Source organism: Mytilus trossulus, chromosome 2, assembly GCF_036588685.1.
Source record: "Mytilus trossulus isolate FHL-02 chromosome 2, PNRI_Mtr1.1.1.hap1, whole genome shotgun sequence".
Lineage (NCBI taxonomy): Eukaryota > Metazoa > Mollusca > Bivalvia > Mytilida > Mytilidae > Mytilus > Mytilus trossulus.
This window is the reverse complement of record NC_086374.1, coordinates 4,214,118-4,237,283: the sequence shown is the minus strand read 5'-3', so window position 1 is coordinate 4,237,283 and position 23,166 is coordinate 4,214,118. Positions and strand designations below refer to the sequence as shown.

General features: G+C 33.4%; 2 protein-coding genes across 2 annotated transcripts; one reads left to right on the top strand and one right to left on the bottom strand.

Moving 5' to 3' along the window:
* Positions 1-8,731: 8,731 nt before the first annotated feature.
* On the bottom strand, positions 8,732-12,029 carry LOC134706310 (E3 ubiquitin-protein ligase TRIM32-like). Its single transcript, XM_063565136.1, has 2 exons — positions 12,009-12,029; positions 8,732-11,058 (listed from the first exon to the last, which is right to left on the bottom strand). The coding sequence occupies exon 2, from the start codon at positions 11,042-11,044 to the stop codon at positions 9,182-9,184; it is 1,863 nt and encodes a 620-aa protein (XP_063421206.1). The 5' UTR covers positions 11,045-11,058; positions 12,009-12,029; the 3' UTR covers positions 8,732-9,181.
* Positions 12,030-19,061: 7,032 nt separating this feature from the next.
* LOC134706309 (beta,beta-carotene 15,15'-dioxygenase-like) lies at positions 19,062-23,023 on the top strand. The gene is made up of 2 exons (XM_063565135.1): positions 19,062-19,317; positions 21,288-23,023. The coding sequence occupies exons 1-2, from the start codon at positions 19,141-19,143 to the stop codon at positions 22,680-22,682; spliced, it is 1,572 nt and encodes a 523-aa protein (XP_063421205.1). The 5' UTR covers positions 19,062-19,140; the 3' UTR covers positions 22,683-23,023.
* The last annotated feature ends 143 nt before the right edge of the window (positions 23,024-23,166 follow it).

The window sequence follows — 23,166 nt, the reverse complement described above, 5'->3', positions numbered from 1 at the left end:
GCTAAACTTTTTTGGCTCAGTATACATTTCGACATGCTAACTTCAACCTCGGACTTCATCACTGTTATCGACTCTACACAAAACGTGTTCCATTCTATATCAAGTGAAGATTCAATTACTATTTCTGCTGCATCCGTATACTCCATATCACCAAAACATAAACAAAGTGCTCAAAACGCTGAAGAGTAAAGATTGATTTAATTGATCAGTGGGAAGTAAAATTAAACATTGCAGTGTATAAAACATTGGTTGTTATGGACAAAGGAAGATAACTCTAATCTTAAAATACTTAACCATTGATATTTCTAGATTCTTGCAAGATGCACAAGTATTTATCATTTTTAGCTATAACATCATTTTTAACTATAAATAGTTATCATAGGTACCAGGATTATAATTTTGTACGCCAGAAGCGCGTTTCGTCTACATAAGACTCATCAGTAACGCTCATATCAAAATATTTATAAATCCAAACAAGTACAAAGTTGAATAGCATTGAGGATCCAAAATTCCAAAAAGTTGTGCCAAATACGGTTAAGGTAACCATTACCTGGGATAAGAAAATCCTTCGTTTTTCGAAAAATTCAAAGTTTTGTAAACAGGAAATTTATAAAATTGAGCACATTAATGAAATTCATGTCAACATAGAAGTGTTGACTACTGGGCTGGTGATACCCTCGGGGACGAAACGTCCACCAGCAGTGGCATCGACCCAGTGGTGTAAATAGTTATCATAAGTACCAGCAACGATATATTTCTGAAAATGACAATGGACAGGATGTTTAGAATGATTTGAGCTATGTAATATTATATGTGTATATCAAAAGTAATGATAAGTACGTTTGTGACAACTCTACAACAGATGTATCCATCGGATCGCCATCAATGATGGTGATACATGGCTGTGTACATAATGTATATACAACTCGTCTAAAGATCAACTCAACAATGTTAGATCTGTAAATTTGCTTTCGCAAATTTTTGGTTCTTCCCTCGCCGGGATTCGCACCCATGCTATTGTGATATTGTGACACCAAATCGCCTGCACTGCAGCCGTCCCGCTAGACCACACGACCACCTGGGCTCTCAAAAAAAGAGCTTTCGGTGGGCATGTGTTACCTTTCCACGTCAGTTTTAATCTAGCGGCGTACTACAGTACATGATATATAAGGCATGAAGATGTAATTGTTACAGATCAGCTAAATTATCTATAGTAAAGGATCCTACAAATTAATGTAATATACAGTCACAGAAAATAATTATATTCATAAGTACGTCTGAGTCAGTGACAACTCTACAACAGATGTATCCATCGGGTCGCCATCAATGATGGTGATACATGGCTGTGTACATAATGTATATACAACTCGTCTAAACATCAACCCAACAATGTTAGATCTGTAAATTTGCTTTCGCAAATTTTTGGTTCTTAATGATATATTTACATCTTGGAAGATTTAGATATCATGTCAGTACTATTGGGTTATGACTGCATTTCATGCAATCTTTACCCAAAACTTTCCAGTACAGAAAAAGAACACTACTACTACATCTTACACAAAAATACAACGAACACATGAAACTGAATCAGTATATGTATAAAATTATTAATGGTAAAAAACATGAAAATCATATTATGGAATGCTTATATCGGCCACCAAATATCAGTAACCTTGACAGCAAATGTACATCAGTAGAGTAGAAAATATTGACAAAATGAAAAAAAACCACATAGTTATTATGGATAGAAGGTGAAAATAATCTACACGATATAGATTGGAATAACGCATCAGACAGCGGCAAACACAACCCAAATTTGGTTAACAATAGGTTTCTTGAAATGGTAAATGATTGTGGACTAGAATTCCCAACAAGACGAAACGCAATTATTGATAAATAGTTATCATTACCCGGAATAAGTTATCACAACTTAGTTTTTATTTATTCGAAGACATAAGCACGAAATTCAAAGCATTTACATAGAAAGTTATGTATCCAAAAAAGAACAGAAACAAATCAAATGAAAGAGAAAAAAAATTCTTGCAAAATAGGGTCGCCATCAATGATGGTGATACATGGCTGTGTACATAATGTATATACAACTCGTCTAAACATCAACCCAACAATGTTAGATCTGTAAATTTGCTTTCGCAAATTTTTGGTTCTTAATGATATATTTACATCTTGGAAGATTTAGATATCATGTCAGTACTATTGGGTTATGACTGCATTTCATGCAATCTTTACCCAAAACTTTCCAGTACAGAAAAAGAACACTACTACTACATCTTACACAAAAATACAACGAACACATGAAACTGAATCAGTATATGTATAAAATTATTAATGGTAAAAAACATGAAAATCATATTATGGAATGCTTATATCGGCCACCAAATATCAGTAACCTTGACAGCAAATGTACATCAGTAGAGTAGAAAATATTGACAAAATGAAAAAAAACCACATAGTTATTATGGATAGAAGGTGAAAATAATCTACACGATATAGATTGGAATAACGCATCAGACAGCGGCAAACACAACCCAAATTTGGTTAACAATAGGTTTCTTGAAATGGTAAATGATTGTGGACTAGAATTCCCAACAAGACGAAACGCAATTATTGATAAATAGTTATCATTACCCGGAATAAGTTATCACAACTTAGTTTTTATTTATTCGAAGACATAAGCACGAAATTCAAAGCATTTACATAGAAAGTTATGTATCCGAAAAAGAACAGAAACAAATCAAATGAAAGAGAAAAAAAATTCTTGCAAAATAGGCACACAAAACACGTCACAATCCGCAAAAACATTCAAGCGTTACAAAGAAATAAAGGCACACAACAGAAACCAATGTAAGATGGTACTCTACCTTAAGTGTATGACACCATTATCACAGAATAAAAATAAAACCCGTAACAATTCTTGAGTTTCATCAACAGCAAGAAACGTGATAATGGAGGAGTCGCACTACTCAAGAAAAAAAGATGTTCTCACCACTTAGAAAACACAGTCAAAGCAAACATATTGAACAATCATATCTTAAACGCAAAGAAGACAACCCATTATTAAACGTACGAAAACACAACAAATTCCATCAATGGAAGACATATTTACAGAAAATGGAATGTCTAAACTATAAAACCTCAACACCCACAAAGCTTCTGGACAAGATAAGTAAATGAATGTTAAGAACAGTTTCTACATTCTACAGATATTTCCAGTATATCTACAACAGTGTCCCAAGCCCGATAAGACCAAGGTACATTACAACCCGACTTGAAAAATCCCAATGTAGTTCCCATTTTTAAAAAGGAAGACAAGACATATCATCAAATTATAGGCCTGTCTCAGTTACTGTCAGTTTCCTGGAACACAGTATACGCAGAAACACCATAAAACACTCAGTACTGAATGATCCCGAACACATATGGACCTTGTACTTCTAGATTTCTTCAAGACCTTTTACAAGGTCTTTTATACATGATACGCCATTAAAATGTACGAGGTACAACTCTAGTGGGAGATATTATGGACATAATTGTGCAAATCGTGATACAAGCATGAAATTTGGTATAAAGATTAACTAAATGATACTTTTAAAAAATCCGCTGCTGGCCAGAAAAAAAAATCATTTTTTCAAGATGGCCACCACATATTTTGAAAATGGCGTCATAACAAATTAGCCATTATTTGTTAATCCTTTAAAAGGTGTGTTATATGTAAAATCCATTGTTAGATTTGATAAAAAGCAAATGACAGTTCATAAATAACGACTAGACAATACATTTATGAAACTTAAGGTGACTTCCGGTTTCAAAATGTTAGCAAAAGAGTAAAAAATTTCGATTTTTTTTTACTTTCAAGCAATTTTACAAGGGATTTCAATCCTTGAAAGATGTGTAATGTATAATCCAATGTAAGTTATGATAAAACGTTAAAAACAGCTCCTTAGTACGACAAAACAACACATAAATGAAGGAAAATAGTGGTTTCCGGTTCCAAATTAGAGGCAAATATGTAGAAAATATTTTAATAATTTTCACCAACTTAACAAGTATTAACACAAGCATGAAATACAAGCATGAAATTTGGTATAAAGGTGGACTTAATGATAATTAACAGAAATCAGGTGCTGGCCATCAAAAATTTCCATTTTTTCAAGATGGCCACCGAACATTTTGCAAATGGCTTCATAGCCAGTTGCAAATTCTTGAAAGTTGTGGTCTAGGTATAGTCCAATGTAAGTTTTTATTAAGCGTAAATTACAGTTCCTAAAGTACGGAAAAGCAACCCGTAAATGAAAAAAAGAGTGATTTCCGGTTTCAAAATGGCGGCAAAATGTTTGAAAATGTATGTTGTTTATAATTTTCATCAACTTAACAAGTGATATCACATTCTTTGTTAAGATTAAATGCCTAGTTTTGTTAGAAAGACAGGTTCGTTATCTTATAATTATCTGACAGTAGCCAATAACAAAACTCGTACAAGGAAGGACAGAACGGTAGCATTTACAGTCACCAACACAACTGCATGGATTTTTCGCCTCCTCATTTCAAAAGTTACCGACAAGAAAGTCCTTTGAGGTTCCCAACTGTCATCGATTTTTTTCTTTTATCCAACCCCAGTGTTTGTGAATTGGTACATAATTCAGACTGAGCCCAAACTTATCCACCTTGATACGCTGCTCTTTAGATGTGCTCCGGAAAGATTATCTTGTAGGCGGAATTACATCACAATGCCGCTGCTTCCTGGATGAAAATTGACATTGTGCCTGGTTAACAGCAAGTAGTGATGTTGTTCTGTCATACATACAAATGCTTCTTTTATGTTCATATATGTGTCTTTATACTTCAGCAAAGAAATAAGTACGTCCCTTACATGTTGAAATACTTCCCATGTCATCCAAACTGACCTATTCCCTAAGTGTCACATCAACTGAATGAATAAAAGGAAGAGTAGCTACACGAGGACCAAACGCATTTGATATATCACGTACAGGTAGCCATCAAAAGTCTTAATTCCTGCCAAAACCTTTTCGCAGGTTGTTCCACCATAATTTTGGACTGCTTCGATTCTTAATACTACTACATCTGTGTCGGTGCTACCTTAAATTAACGTCTTACAACAATTTTCATAATCATGCCGAACATGGACAAACATTCGTATATCTGCTTCTCCATGCTTACAAGGGGTAGGTGGAAACTATCCTTATTAGTCTCTACAGGAGCATTTCTGTCGGCAAGACACTTGAAAAATTTCGCGTTTCGTTGTCATCTTCATAGAGAAAACTACTCCAGAACTCAACGTTTGTCTTCTGTCATCTAGCCTTTCAATTATTCATTTAGTAAATCTAACACAATGTCTACTCTTGAATACTTATCGATGCAATATTTTATTCAAGGCCGTATGATACAATTGCAAAACCATCCAATAGTGTTGCCCTACAAGGTGGCCTGGAATTAACCATTGCTGCCCCATCAACGATAAACGCGTCAGAATTTGGATCTGCAAATTGCCAAATGTTTCATGCTTATCCATTAGGACCGATTTAATAACACTGTTTAAAATGACATCCGAAGACCAAAATAGAGGAGCAGTTTGTCTTTATGGATTAAGAAATATTCCAAATCAATTTGTTCACTGCGACAAGAAATAAAAGTCTAGAAAAGATATCTTAGGTTCTCTAGCTTTGTTTTTTTACAAAAACGTTTACCGTTTTATTTTACCGACATAATAGGAAGTTGTTATTTTTATCTGGTTATAAGAAACCGGTTCTCCTACGTTTTGTATTTGCTTTAAACGATCTTTAAACTATTTGCCTTTGATCTTTTTAGAGAAATCCTTCTGTGTTCATTAAGTCGTTCATCTATTATAGAATGCCTCAAACTACTAGATCTTGCAAATTCATCTGAACGTCTACTGACTTCTGGTCCAGCTACCATCAATACGTCTAACTTAGGTCTTCGGTTAAACCTATGACAACACATCGCCCTTTACAATTGTATTATATTTGGTTTTTTGTCTGATCAATTGTGTTATAAGAAAAATATTTTCTGGTCTTACGTACAGTGAAATTGTCATTTTCAAAATCAATTGCCGCCTGTGGGGACGTAAGAGAAGGGAAGCCATATCTCGGAGAAGGTCGGTAGCGATCGAGAATATGTTACACGATCAAGACCTAAATGAATACGGTATCATGCTTTATATGGACTATTTGTACAAAATCTGACTCATGACTCATGGGTCCTCAATGCTCTTCAACTTTGTATTTGTTTGGCTTTTAAACTATTTTGATCTGAGCGTCACTGATGAGTCTTATGTAGACGAAACGCTCGTCTGGCGTATACAATTATAATCCTGGAACATTTGATAACTATCATGAAATGAGCATACTACCAAATTCACCAGAAGTTTTTATCTATTTTATATTTGAACGCCAGGAATTGAACTGTAAAGATGACTATATTTTCTTACACCAGTCTATCAAATCATTGAACGTCGTAGAGTCATATTATGATTATAATTTCTGTGTTTAGCTTTCTTAAGCTGATATATACCATTCAAGCTAAACCACATAGAGTTATCTAATGCGCGTGTCTAGTCCTTTGTATATTTGAACATACATACAAGAATATGTCGTTCTAGGTGTTGCAATAATGGTTTTATTGAGGACATATGTCCATCTATTTGCAGGTAATATATCATCCAGAATTTTATAACAAGTCATTTCAATGTGAAATCCACGTCACATGACGATAAACTTATCTTCTCTGTACAAATCAGGCAATTCCCACTGAATATCCATTACCAAAAATGGCTGATACGCCGTTACTGTTGATGTTTTTCTCGTATTAAAACATTTTCCGTCTTATCCATCAAATTCCTGATGATTGCAACTGAATGAGCTTGTTTTTAAATAATGACATCATAGATTTAACACTAACTTGCTTTTTAGAGTAATGAGATGTACTGCGGTTTGCCCTGGTAGTGCATACAAATCACTCTTTATGTCTATAAATAGTTTGCGCATGCGTAAAATTGTTTAATCATGTGTGTCATAACCTTGAAAAATGTTATCAAACCAAATCATTATATCCTCGAAAATCACAAATCACTTATTTTTTGTGAATAGTTAAAATATTTTGTAATGAATTTTGTTACATTTTCGCGCATGCGCAAACCCTGTATATGTCAAATACTCATGTCTAGTGAATTACTCACATGTAAGGAAGGTAGCTACCAAACCTGACAACTGTTTTTCACTAAAAGAAGGTAAACGAAAAGTTTTCCAAAAAAAATCAATAGTTTCAAACTGAAAAAAACAGCCATTTTTTAAAACGGCGGTGGCCATCTTGAAAAATTATTTTTTTCAATGGCCAGCAGTGGTTTCTTTAAAAGTATATAATAATAGTGCTTTGCGGTAATTTTCATGCTTGTATCATCATTTGCACAATTCCCTCGATTTTGCCTGCTAATATCTTCCACTACTCTGGCCTGTGTACGAGACGTCTTGATAGATAGGCAAAAACGTATCTTTTGAAGGGCATTCATCCGAGTCAGCACCTGTAAAGTCTGGGGTACTGTAATGAACGTTTCGGATCCGCTCTTGTTTGTACTGTTCGTCAATTTTCTATCAGATTTCCAACATCAAAAGCCAGGCATTTTGTAAATGGTTTTGTCTTGTCCATGAGATGAAAAACCAGCTACAAAAGATTTGGACGGATTACAACAATCGGAAGCAGACATGCAGAAAGATAACATCCCAAAAAATGTCAACTGCTTAGGATTACTACTAAATGAAAATAATAAACATGTACCAGGAAATTATAAAATGTATGGACATGTACTCGAAGAAGTCGACGCAGCAAAATACTTGATAGTCACACTACACAAAACCCTCAACTGAAACCAACACATACAATATCACGAAGAAGGCTAACCAAACCAGTGCATTCCCCTAACGAAATATCAGAGGTTGTCCTTGCGCTTTGTTATCAGACACACTTAAGACCATTATTGGATACGCATGAACCATCTAGTACCATACAACTAAGGATACATGTTCAAACTAGAATCAGTGCGAAGGCTACTAGTATTCGCATGATTAGTCCCAAATAATTACAACAAAAGCAGTAACGTATGATCAATGCTACAAACTCTCAACAATTACATGGGAGAACAGCAAAGTGCAACGTTTTCGATACGTATAAAATCGTAAATAATCTTGCAGCTTTTCCATCATCGAATCATCGCATGCCACCGACATCCACCTCTCGGGGACATCAAAGCAGATTCATGGAACTGTTTGCCATTTGTTTACAAGCATCAAGCATTCATTCCTCCGCGAGACCGTATCGGTTTTCCCCAATTGTTAAAGGCCATAATGTACTAGTAACCTATATGTGTTAACTTCTACGACAACTTTTCTCTCGTGAAGAGTTGTCTAATTGGAAATCATACCAGAACCAGATCTTCTTTTTATAAGGGTATACAAAAGGAAAACAACACTATAAAAACCTCATGCGTTTGAATTGTTTCTCGGTACCCAACAGAAACGTTCAACTCCCGCCCACCTCTCCACATCAACAACAATGCAAAGGTTGTATGTACAAACGATCAAACGATAATAGTACAAAAGTAGACTAAATAAAATGATACACAACTCCGGATCATCCTGTAAAAGTACATTCAAAATAGAAACAGATGCGTTTAGCGATAAATTATATTTCATTTAAGAATTTTGACTAAATCAAGATAACCTAAGACTTGGTTTTCAGTCAGTAGATTAATCTTCGGTATCAGCTTTAGATAAACATGCTCTAAAAAGACAAAAACATTAAGAAGTACTGATCAAACAGAGTGGATGACTACAGCTATATATCATTATCGTGTTTAGAGAGATTATTATGATAAATTCAAAATAGAGGATTGTTGCAATCAACAATTACAATCTATCACGTATATTCAAATGTTAGTACAGAATGATAATTTTCTATAGCATAAGTTGATAATAAACATTCAGAAAAACATGCAACACTGAATACAACCCACTTAACACCCTATCCTTCAAGACTTTCCTCTCTTAAGAAAAAACATGAGTAAACATCTCAATTCTTAAAACACTAGTTATGGAATTTAAAATATCAAAGTTTATGTTCATAATCTTTAAAGTTATTCGATCACCAGTGCATCAGATCCCTTCATCGGTAATACAAATATTTTTGTCTGATCGGTATTAATAGTAACACCACTAAATGCTCCACCACCTAAACTGCTACAATCAATCTCTCTTTTTTGTAAGCCAGTGTCCTCTGATAAACACAACACCTTTGCCGATTTGCAATTGACCACATACAGAAACGTCCGACATCTTGCAATACCTCTTGGAGACTGTATAGCTTTTCTCCATTTCTCTGTACCTAATTTAAAGTTAACACAAAAAACGACGTTTGAAATCTGATCTGTGTATACTAAGTGTTGTCCGTCTGAACAAAACGAAAGGTACCAACACTCTGAAATAACTGAAGCAGAGACACAGAACTCAGCAATAATTTCATTTTGACCCGAATATAACACTATAAAAACACCCGAAGCTCGTCTATTACACGTTGCTATTTTGTTACAGTGATAGGAAAGTCCATAACATCTGCCATCCGTCAGTATCTTGTCTTGTTTCGGGATGATATGGCCTTTTCTAAAGGTAAAATACTGGATCAAATTATCGCTTGGAAAACTAACAATAAAGTCGTCTTTTTCTGTTCTGCATACATCCCAAGGTTCAGAAGAGAAGGCTTTTTGACTAACAAACTTATAACCAGCACTAAAATGTTTAATTTTCATGTTCCCGTTGTCAGCAACAATCATGCTGTTGTCTAGCAAGAGAGTAATTCCAGTAATAAAGCATTCTTCCCTGTCCGTATCTGTCTTTAAAGACATCAGTTGTTGGATCCCGTCTTTAAATGTAAACACCTTGTTCATATGTCTTGTGTGCGTTGCCTCTATCTCACTAGAACCAGTATGTTCAGTTGCCAAAGGCTGTTTAAAGACCGGTGCCGTTTTAGCCCCCGTTTCTGTATCTTTTAGTACATTTTTTGTTCTAGACGTCTTTGCATTAACAGTTACTCTCATTTTCGTATTGTATATTTTTCCTATCGCATCATTTTCCTTGAGAACTTTAAACAAGTCCATGTTTGGCTGAAATCTTAGCAAATTTATATCAGATGACGATTTGTCACAGGTCTTGCTTTTTCGCTGATGTGCTGTTTTTAATTTTTGGTCTATTGATGTCAATTTATTGAAATCTGTAATGCCATCGAGGTGGGTTATGTCGAATTCATCTAATATCGTTTTAAGATATGTCATCTCCTTATTGGTTTCTGCAAGATTCTTATCAATTCTCTGAAGCATTTGCTGTGTATTTTTCTCTATGTCGTTCAAAATTTGACTCCCTAATTTTGTGATGAGATTTTTCAACTCATCCACATATAACCTAACACCGTCTTTACATTGTATATGACTTTCCAATATTCTTTTTTTCTCTTCGGTATGGAAATCAATGGAAGTCTCCATATTTTTTTTTCTTACTACGAGTTGATTGTGGACTTGAGTAATACTGTTTCTCTTGCTTTCAGTGGCCTCATGTATTTCTGTAACGGTACATAGCCTATGGTTGTCGATGATGCATTTATAACATACAATTTGATTATGTTCTGTGCATACATATTCAGCCTGCTTAGAATAATGAATGCTACAAAGTTTCCCTTTGGAAATACTAGTTTCCTTCATACTTTGTATTATATGATTATCCTGGAGATATTTCGCTGGATCAGACGGACAGGATTCAAGTTTGACCTCTTTTCTACAGACCGGACAATTAAATACTACGAAGCAATCTGTTAAAGTTGTTGACTTGAGAATATATTCGTTTATGCATGATTTACAGAAAGTATGTAGACATGGCAACGCTTTAGGTTTTATGAACTCTTCTAGACATATAGGACATTGAAACAATGTACACTCCGAATCTGATGACATTTTGTCGAGTTTGTCTGAATATATAAATATGAAAAATATAATTAGATGTAAATAACAATAATTATGGCAAACAATGATAAAACGAGCTGTACAGTATAATATATTTATGTAAAAGCTTTATAAAAAAAAATCAGATATCAAACCAGAAAGTAAGAGACAAGATAGTACAGCGATTCACACAGCCAAATAAAAGCAGTGACAAAGTATCAATGTAAGAAAAGAAGACGCAGTTACATAGTTTTCGTTCTTTTGAAAGTATTGCTGGAGAACTTGAGATAATGATGATTTTTATGTTTTATTAAAACTAATTGCACTTTTTTAAACAAGAGAAAAGAAACATGTATTTATTATTTCTATGTAAATCGTCTCATGTCAAATACTAAACAAATATGTACCGGCTCCTGACTTGATTGCTAAAAAAAATATATAGTTGTAAATATGTGTTTTTGCTGTCTTCCTGGTATCTGTTATGAGTTATTTACATGTGTAAACAGGTAAAATATATTTATATGACACTATTGAAGACATTATTTTGGCATTAAGTTGTTAAATTAAGTTTTGATTCGTTGTTTTGGCGTTCCTGTATCAACATAATATAATCATATAATATATAAAGCAATAACTCGAGTTGACAGAAGAACTTTTGTAAAAAGGTGTCTGTGTGATTTTTGAACAATTTCATAACCTCTTGTAAAACTTTCGCATTTTGATTAAGCTCTTGGTGTAATGTTCTGCAGTGAGGGTGTTGCGTCGTCACCGTGATCACTTGACTATTGTCATTCAGCAATTATTATCATCAAATCTTTGTCATGCTTTTGGAGATACATTAGGTTTTAATAAGGTTTTTTATCGGTGTTCCATTACTAACATGACAATCAGTAAGATATATTTGATGAAAATGCTTCTTCAAAATAGCCGTAACAAAACGATTAAAGTGGAAAACAGCTTAGATATAAAAACTTACCTTTCTTCCATTAAATCTATCGCTATAAATAGAAATATCGTTGTCATATTTATTAATAGAGTGGGAATTTCCATTTGTTTCGCTTCGTAATAAACTTTAAAAGAATTCTATTTTTAAAATTGCCTTATATATGACCATCCTATGTTATGTATCGTTTAAGAAGGCGTATCAATAGTGTTTTCTTGGTCTCTCTTTTAATATGTCACTTGATAGCAGAATATTTCTGTACAAATATCAGGATTAGGCAAAAATCCGGTTAATTGTTAAATAGGCTTTCAACTAGCATACTAAGCTGCTTTAGGCAACAACCATTTTCTTTTCTGGGGGGGGGGGGGGGGGGGGGGCTGGGATTTTTTTGAAAACAATATTTTGATGGCTTAGCTGAAAGAAAAAAAAATTATGTTTTGCACTATAGCTGAAAAAAAAATTTGCACTGCTGAATTTGAGAATGGTGGAAATAACAGTTGAGATGTTTCACAGCAGATTATAGACATCTGTCCAGTCTACAGATAACGCTAAGATTTCTATTATTACTTTTTGTATTCTCCTGTAATAGTGTTTGATCCAGAAATATTTAGAAGCATTCCAAATCTCCCGCATGTATGCTACTACATTAAGACATATTTAAAACTGCAACTATTATAAACATGAAATGGTCCTTTTATAAAAGGGATATATGGTATCATAAGCAGTCTTTTAAAGTAGCCCTGACTGTATATATGACACAGACTTGTATACCGGTATTATTTTCCTTGGTATCATTCAGTATCATTCTTTATACCTCTTTTTTCAATGGAATGTCAATTATCATAGTTGGAAACAGTGGATGTTTATAATTTGGAGCTACTCACTCTTTGCCATTAAATATGGCAATGTTGGCCACTTCAATTGCAGTATTAAAATTCGAGGACTGGTACCTGGCAACTTTAACTTAGCTGTATCCTTACTAATGGAAAAAGCTAGGAAATCATGTTTTAAGATTAAGAAAACAATTGGATTGGATAATCCTTGTAAACTTTTAGAAAAATTATTTGATTCATTAGTAAGCCCCATATTGCTATATTGTAGTGAGATTTGGGGTGTTTTTGATAATTCGGGAGACAATTCAATTTTGGAAAATTCCATATGAAATTCATAAAAGAAATTCTAGGTGTTCATTGTAAAGCACCTAATGCTGCTTGTAGAGCTGAACTTTGCAGGCTACCGTTATGCTCAAAAATATCATTTTCTTGTACTAAGTTTTATGATCATATTTTAAGGTCTGAAAACACGCTTATATCCAAAGTTTTTCTGGCAACTGAAAAAAATAACCCCTGAACAAAGAAACTTTATTCTATTTTTAACAATCTAGGATTTTCAAACCTAGCCGGGGGAAACGTTTCTATTAAACAATATCTACCAAGTATTAAACAACGAGTGATTGATCAGTGTACACAGGATCAATCATCAAAAATTCATGATTCATCAAAACTAAAATTTTACCAACAATTTCATAATTCGAAGTAGCGTAGTTCTTATGTTGATGTTCTAAGTAATAGATTAGAAAGGTCATCTTTTTGTAAAATTAGATTGAGTGCACACAATCTTGCTATTGAAAAGGGGCGATATGTAGGTTTACCCACCGATGAACGAGTTTGTTATGTATGTAAATCAGGTGAGGTAGAAGATGAAAATCACTTTCTACTGAAATGTGAAATTTTTTCCAACTAAAGAATTAACTTTAAAAATAAGATATTGAATATACTTCCTACATGTTGTAGTGAAAATCAGCTAAATATTAATAGTTGTATTAATAGTAATTCTTTAAAAGTCCTGAAAGTGACTAGTTCTTATATATATAAATGTCTGGTGTATAGAAACGAGATTTTAGCTTCTTTATTATAACATATTTAACTACTAGTAACTATATGCTGTATTCATTGCTGTTATGCACTGTAATATGGGCCTTTGCCAATTATTGCACTAGTAATTGTGTTTGTGCCAATAAAATATTTGTATTTGTATATTTGTATTTGTATTTGTAAGGCGGACTCAGAGAATATCATAAAGTAGAAAGTGGGCTTAAAACAACTACAGAGATACAGCAAATGCCAGGATATAGACAGAGCCATACACTTTACATTTGACATCATTCAAAAAAATAAAATTAATTTTATGTAAATTTTAAGGTTTTGAGAAGAAAAAAATGTGTTTCTGTTCCACATTATAGGGGAAAAAAATTTGCTTTCCTTCTCAAAAGAAAATGGTTGTTGCCTTAATTATGGTGAAATACTAATATAGTTTCTTTTGAAGCGACGGTCCATATTTTGTATACGTTGTGGAAATAAACTCATCATAGATACCAGGACTAAATTTTATATATTCGCCAGGCGCGCGTTTCGTCTACAAAATACTAATCAGTAACTCTCGAATCCAAAAAAGTAAAAAAAGCCAAATTAAGTACGAAGTTGAAGAGCATTGAGATCCAAAATTCCTAAAAGTGTTGCCAAATACAGCTAAGGTAATCCATGCCTGAGGTAGAAATGCCAAGTATTTAAAGAAATTCACAATTTTGTAAACAGTTAATTTTTAAATATAACAATATCAATGATAATTTATGTCAGCACAAACAGTGCTGATTACTGGGCTTGTCATACCCTCGGGAAAATAAATCTCCACCAGCAGTGGCATCGACCCAGTGGTTGTAAATACACTCCTCATAGAAACCAGGACTAAATCTTATATATACGCCAAACGCGCGTTTCGTCTTCAAAAGACCTAACAGTGAGGCTCGAATCCAAAAAAGTAATAAAAAAAAAGCCAAATAAAGTACGAAGTTGAAGAGCATTGAGATCCAAAATTCTTAAAAAAAGTGTTTTAGAAATGTTTTCTATATTAAATGATATTCTACTATATTTATATAATGATACATTTTCATTGATGCTTGCTAAACGTCAAAGGGTCATGGTCATGAGTTAGATTCTCCACGGTAGGTCGACCGGGGTAAAGGGTGGGGTATTTGGACTGCTCTTCAAAATAGAGTTGTTTTTGACAGAGACGAAATTTTGCCTTCAAGAGGTCACCTATACGGATTCAATTGTTCTTCTATGTGTAGAGATGCAACATTCACCTTATTTGGAATAACAGATTCATTACGAATTGTATTAGACAACAGATAAAAATATAACAGGCTAAAATTTCTCGTTTGAATTGTTTTACATTGTCTTAACGGGGCCTTTTATAGCTGACTATGCGGTATGGGCTTTGCTCATTGTTGAAGGACGTACGGTGACCTATAGTTGTTAATGTTTGTGTCCTTTTGGTCTTTTGTGGATAGCTGTCTCATTGGCAATCAAACCACATCTTCTTTTTTATAAAATTTATAGAAAGGTGCCACACAACGAGCAAAGGGTTTCTGCTATTTCCGAATGAGTTAAGAATGGTCGGTTGTCAAATTAATAAAAAAAAAAACGTAATGTGTCCATCAGAAGTGTTGCTTATCACGTGTTTGACCTTCATAAACAACAGTAGACAACGATCTTGTTAATAAACCGTATATGCTATATATAAAAATCACTGGCTAAGTTATAAGAGGGATATATACGTCATAAACATTGAAGTTCTGAGAAAATTTTATCCATAGAACTGGATTGGGAAATTCATAATCCTATTAATTGAAATACCTTAATATTACTGATGAATGCAGTTGAGAATTATAACTGATAACCTTTACAAAGATGAACCAAAACTCGACTGCGTATTTGAATTGATAACATCTACTCGGTCAGGTCAGGTACAAAGAAGCGCAAACGAAAACTACGATGTACCTGGAGGATTAAAGTTTATTGCCCTTTCAAGAGTTTATAAGTCGTTGATACTTTATCTGCCTTTTACGTATTTGATGTTGTTCATGTTGTTACAGCAGACAAACCCTTTAAATAACATATTGTTTTTATGCAAAAATCATTTTCTTGGAATTAAAGAACTTTTGTTTTCGAAGCAAATTAGGGAATCGTGCGCATATCCGTGCATTATTTACGAAAATATAAGACTTAATCTCATCACAAAGTTGTCATTTCTTCTTTGGTATTAACATAAAAAAAAGTATATGACGAAAACCCATTTTTTTACACTCGCTACCTTAACTGTAAGGAAAATATATCCATGGGAAGACCCACTATCAACGTATATTTACTTGTTTCTATCCATGGGAAGACCCACTATCAACGTATATTTACTTGTTTCTAATCATGGGAAGACCCACTATCAACGTATATTTACTTGTTTCTATCCATGGGAAGACCCACTATCAACGTATATTTACTTGTTTCTAATCATGGGAAGACCCACTATCAACGTTTATTTACTTGTTTCTATCCATGGGAAGACCCACTATCAACGTATATTTACTTGTTTCTATCCATGGGAAGACCCACTATCAACGTATATTTACTTGTTTCTATCCATGGGAAGACCCACTATCAACGTATATTTACTTGTTTCTATCCATGGGAAGACCCACTATCAACGTATATTTACTTGTTTCTATCCATGGGAAGACCCACTATCAAAGTATATTTACTTGTTTCTATCCATGGGAAGACGCACTATCAACGTATATTTACTTGTTTCTATCCATGGGAAGACCCACTATCAACGTATATTTACTTCTTTCTATCCATGGGAAGACCCACTATCAACGTATATTTCCTTGTTTCTATCCATGGGAAGACCCACTATCAACATATATTTACTTGTTTCTATCCATGGGAAGACCCACTATCAACGTATATTTACTTGTTTTTATCCATGGGAAGACCCACTATCAACGTATATTTACTCGTAAATATACGTTGATAGTTGGTCTTCCCATGGATAGAAACAAGTATAAAAAAGAAGATGTGGTATGATTGCCAATGAGACAAATATCCACAAAAGACCAAAATGACACAGACATTAACAACTATAGGTCATCATACGGCCTTCAACAATGAGCAAAGCCCATAAGTGCCTGTGCCAATCAGATAGGAATTCTTATAATTAAAGATGTCAATCAGATAGGAATTCTTATAAATTAAAAATATTTTCAAAAAGTACAATCGTTACAATTTTGCAGAAAAATAAAACAAGAATGTGTCCAATGTACACGGATGCCCCACTCGCACTATCATTTTCCATGTTCAATGGACCGTGAAATTGGGTAAAAAATATAATTAGGCATTAAAATTAGAAAGATAATATCACAGGGAACATGTGTACTAAGTTTCAAGTTGATTGGACTTCAACTTCATCAAAAACTACCTTGACCAAAAACTCTACTATCGTAGGTGGGGCATAAAAATATATTCCCATGTATGCTCGACTGGAAGATCGACCGATTAAAAAATTAAAGTTCTTACTTTTACATTGCTTGCACCCACACAACAAAAAAGACACTAAGTACAGATTTGAGAGTACGTGTAGTAACTGACATCTATTTCATAGCCAATAACAACTAATAAAAAAATCATGATTTTAATTATAAGACTTTAAATATAAACACGAAAAGAGCTGTGTGATCAAAAATGGCACAAACAATAACCGATCTAACTTAAATGTCATCAACTCTTCGTAATGGAATTGGAATTTTAGTTTTTGAAATGATTCTCCAATCATCTACTGAAAATCTAATTGTAAAAATATGTTACAAATCAAGACGTTACCGAAGCACCGACATCTAAGCTGATGATACACACTTGGACTAACATACCAATCGCAGAGGTATTATCCTTTAAATTAGCGGTTTATCAAGTATCCGGTTCTGTGATCTACATTGCTATTGATTTACATGAGAGAGATACATTTTGTAGATTCCCTTTGGTATAATAAGTAATTGTATGTTGATTGTAATGTATTGCAAACTTGCCATAACTTCTGCTGCCTTTCATAGTTTCATTTTCTTTTATCATATTTGGGTTATTCCCAGGATTTAAAAAAATGGTTTTAACGTTCTTGATTAAAAGGAATCAAGAAAAACAGTTTGGACTCATGAAATGCATAAACAAAATATATCTTCTAATTTTCAGGTTTATGCTTATTGATTGATATTTAACTTTCATAGTCAAACATGAATTGTATTTTGTACTATACTAACACGCTTGCAAGATTTTTAACCAGTACCTGCTTGAAAATAAATATGAATTCGTGTGGGTTTCTGATTGAATATAGGATCATACAACATACAATCAAATACCCGTGTGTGTATGTGTTTCTTTGGAGTATTTGCCACTGGCGTTAAGCAAACAATTATTCAAAATCAATTTTATCGGCGTAGGTTATTCTCAAACTTGACTTTTATATACATTTTTTATAAAGAAATGCTGCTTAGAATTGAGTATACATCCGTTAGAAAAGTTAAGAATAATGACAAAGTGCACGAACTAAAGACTTTAACAGAAGATTTTAATTAGAATAATTATTTCTTATGATAAGATTGTCATTTTTGTTGTTGGCTTGGTCGCACGAATTACAAAGCTTGCTTATAGGCTGAGCAAAATTATGTCAGGCGGTTTGGTGGGCAAAAGACGAACGAAAGGCAGGCAAAGCTTTGCGTTATTAACTCCTTCTACAGTTCAAGCCAAATCCTTTAAAAAAAATATTATTGAAAGGTTGCCCTCATATACAAGTAAAGTATTATTAATTTTTTTAAGGATTTCTATCCCATTTTAGTATCGGATAATTTATTTGTACTATGTGCAGGTGTTTTTATCTTTTCGTACTGTTTTTTAAGCTCGTACACAGGAATATTTTCCGACAATTTACAAGTAACATGATAATAATTGTGCCACATCATTAAAATAATTACATGTTTTGTATAAGAAGTAAAAGTATCGGATTTATCAAAAAGCGATAACTGTTATATTACACGTACAATAGCGTATATCTTAGGTGTTAATATTTCTATATTTCCTGATTTGTTTTTGTTTATCACATACTTATTGCAGATACGGACAGAGTGACCATGACTGTTGGATGTAAAGTTCACGTTATCTGTTATTATTATTTATATAATACCACATCACTGACATATATATAACACTAGTTACACAACCTTCAGACAGTATAAAACGTCTACAATATTAACCCTCATTATACCTACTGACAATCCCTGATAATGGTTCACACAGCTATATTGTTGGTTTCATTGGTTTGTAAAACAGTACAGACATTTCATGTTATGTCGGAACCAGATCCCGGATTTGATACATTTTTCACAACTAACTTGGAAGAGATGCTGGATGTACCTATTCATTTTGATAAACCGCTACCATCATGGCTACGAGGTACTCTGGTAAGATCTTTCATTTTATAAAATGTGAAGAATTTAACAAGTAAATCAAAAGTCCATAAAGACATTGTCAAACAGGGTAGTGGTTTCGTTAGTAGCTGCTTTAAAATTAACAATAAAGAAATGAGTATTTTATGTATTATTTTAATTCAATTAATATTTGTAAATTATCTGTTTTCAAATTGTCTCCCGTTTTTTCTTCTTGAACATAATTATTTATTTCAATGAAGAGAATATTAAATTAAATTTTGTAATCCGAATATATATATACATGTATAGCTATTATGCCTTTGGTAGTGATTCGTGGTGAGAGTCATTATTCCGTTAGAAGGCTTTAAGAGTTTTGAAAAAAGAACAGTTTATTCTGTTACAAAACTTGCACATTCTGGCTTTCAAAACAATTAACAGTGTTACTAAAACATACAAGAATAGATAGAGATTTACCGCATGCCTATTCCTTTTTAAAATCATAATAACACAGAAAATTTACAACTAAGACATGAAATCGACAGTGGAAATAGTGCCTTTATTCTAAATGCTTTTATCAACGAGAACTCGATTTCGAAATCAAACTTGATTTTAAACTCTAAATCGTGACAGCGAAAAATATGAAAAACGCTTGTGTATTGCACATTAAAGTGTCTGGCCCTAACGACGTGAACATCCAGTGACAGATTAATGTTTCGCATATCCCTCCTGACTGTTGCTTGTAATTCGTTCAATTGTATAATCACATGTAGCGGACAAGCTGGAACTCGTCCTTGATATTAGACTTTGAAAGTTTTAAAAAATCAAATCAATTCGGTAACTGCGATTTCTTTTAGGCAAAAGTACTAGATAGAAATAATATAGTTTGCGTGACCATTTATTTACATACAGGAATGAAAGTTTTGTTATTAAACCTTTGGATCATAATTCATAATTAGAAAAAGCTTTTTAAGAATGGAGATTTGTAGTATTGTTAAAACTTCACACAGTTCACTATATTATCGCATTTTTTCTTTAAAATTACAAATGTAGGTTCACTCTTACCAAAAAATGAATCATTTTGAAATATAACCAAATAAGAAATAGAGACAACTGTAATCCAAGGGTTCTCGGTCATTCGAGACTTTATCAAACAATTGTTTATAAAGAGATATTTACAAACGAAAATTGGATTATTTCTCTAACTTTTATAAATAACTTTATTTTTTTTTATTTGTAGTTTTGACAAAAATATTAGATATAGGAAGATGTGGTGTGAGTACCAATGAGACAACTCTCCATCCAAATAACAATTTAAAAAGTAAACCATTATAGGTTATAGTACGGCAGTTCTGTTTTGAAAAAGTTGGCGCACGTGAATTCCGGAAATTGGTGCAATCAATGGCTTTCAAAATAATATTTGGCACAAATGATACATTTTCAAATAAGAAATTTGCCCGAAAGGACTGCTATCCCAATTTCGTTAATATTTGAAAGTTTATCTAGTTTTTCATTTGATTTTAGATCATGTTTTAAGTGACACATTTACTCACTGCCAGTTTTTGTTTAGGATTTACATGTAACAGATATGTATTTCGATTCAAACTTCCAAATAGTAATACAGACTCTCAATTAGAAACTGAACCTGTCAATAAAAATTGGATTGAAATGTTACATATCTTAAGTTATAAAAAAACTCAAGAATCATACGGGTTTCATTCAATTACAAGTATACTGAATATTTCATATTATGTTTACAATGTATTGAACAGGTATAATATAAAAAAGAAGATGTGGTATGATTGCCAATGAGACAACTATCCACAAAAGACCAAAATGACACAAACATTAACAAATATAGGTCACCGTATGGCCTTCAACAATGAGCAAAGCCTATAAGTTGGGATTGAATTTTGACAAAAATACAGATACAAAAACATTTATGCAATACATAAGACTGTGTATTCCCAGGCATGCAAATATATTTGACTTTTATATGCTTGCAGATCAGGAACGGATTAGGGATGTTTGAAGTTGGTCATCGAAACTTTACCCATTCCTTCGACGCCTTTGGTAAACTAGCCAGTTGGAAGTTTTATGGTAATGGGTCAGCATCGTTTAGTACGAACTTTATAAAATCAGATTTTTATAAGGACTCCATTGCCAAAGATGACATTGCTCCGTATTTAATGTTTGAATCAGTCAAACCGTCTTTTAATGAATTTCAGAAAATGGAGGCCCTGGTAAGGGGTATAGACAATATGAATGTTAACGTTTATAGATTTTTCAATCGACAGGGTAATAATTACGAGTATGCTGTTCTCAATGATTTTTGGAAAATTTATCAAATCAACCCGACCAGTCTAGATACAATTTCACCAGTTACTGCAGATCTGCCACATAAAGGTCACTCCGGAAGTTACACTTTCTTAAGTTTTCTGTCTACAGCGCATCCTCTTCCAGAATACGGAACATCGAATCATTTCACTTTTGTAAGCAGCGTCAGCCTAATTCCAGGTATCAAAAGTAGAATTTCATTAATACGTATAAAATCAATGGAAGAAAGAGAGGAAATTGCTTCATGGCCAGTCGATCGAGTCCCATATATGCACTCGTTTTCGGTAACTAAAAACTATGTTATCATATTTGCTGCACCATTTTTTGTTAATGTGATGAATATGGTCCGATATGCAGCTCCAATAAAAGGTTTAGATTGGAAAGCAAATGAACCAACAACCGTATACGTAATTAATTTAAAAACAAAGGCTGTAACATCTCTGGAAACAGACAATGTTTTCACTATGCATCATGTTAATGCTTTTGAAAGTGGCAGTGAAATAATCGTTGACATTTCATCATACCCTAGTCCCAACTTTGTTAAAAACTTAGAAGTTTCTATTCTTAAGGATCCTATTAAACGCAATTTATTTGATGCGCATGCTTATTTAAGACGATATATAATAAACTTGTCTAAAGAGAGTATTATGTTTGAACCAATACAGGGATCGAAAGCAGTACCGTTTTCTCACAATTTAGACCTGCCTACGATAAATGAAAACTACAGGTATAAAGACTACTGTTTTGTATATGGCCTAGTTCTAAAAATAGACAATGTTACTCTGAGTAGAGAGGCGATTGTAAAGAAAGATTTATGCAGGGATAACAATGATAAATATTGGTACGTTGAAAATCATTATGCTTCCGAAGCGGTGTTCATCCCGTCACCGACTAAAAAGACCGAGGACGATGGGTATCTGATAGTGCCAATTCTTGATGGTTACCAGAAGAAAAGTTACATTGCAATCATTGACGCAGTTTCTATGGAAATTATTAACAAAGCCGATTTGCCGACATACGTTCCATTTAATCTTCATGGTAGATACTTTGATGGTGTTCTGTAACAAACAATAATCATTTTGTTAACAAAACAATGCAGTAGAAGATATGACGATCAAAGGCACTCCGAACAGTCTTATGTAAGGTTGAACAGGGCTTCTCTGAAGAATTGCGCATATTCCCATTATCGTGCTTTATCAATAAATCCTAGTATGAGTGACCTGAAATGACCGGTCAACAAGCTGTATCCAATATATAGCTAGGAACAGAAGAACGATAAAGATAACCGACATCAACAATTGGTTTAACAACATTTAATGCGTAATATATCTTTGTAAACATATTTATTTTGTGAGATCTGAATCTGAATGACCTTTAATATTAAAAGCATAATGTATTTCATTGAGGGGAGTCTGTGAATATTGGGGTTGAATGTTGATGTACAATTTACAAGAATACATACACGCCAACTTGATGGAATTTAAAAGGGTTATTGTCTTATTGACGTATATATCCAACATATTCATAAATCGTATACAGATTTTTGTT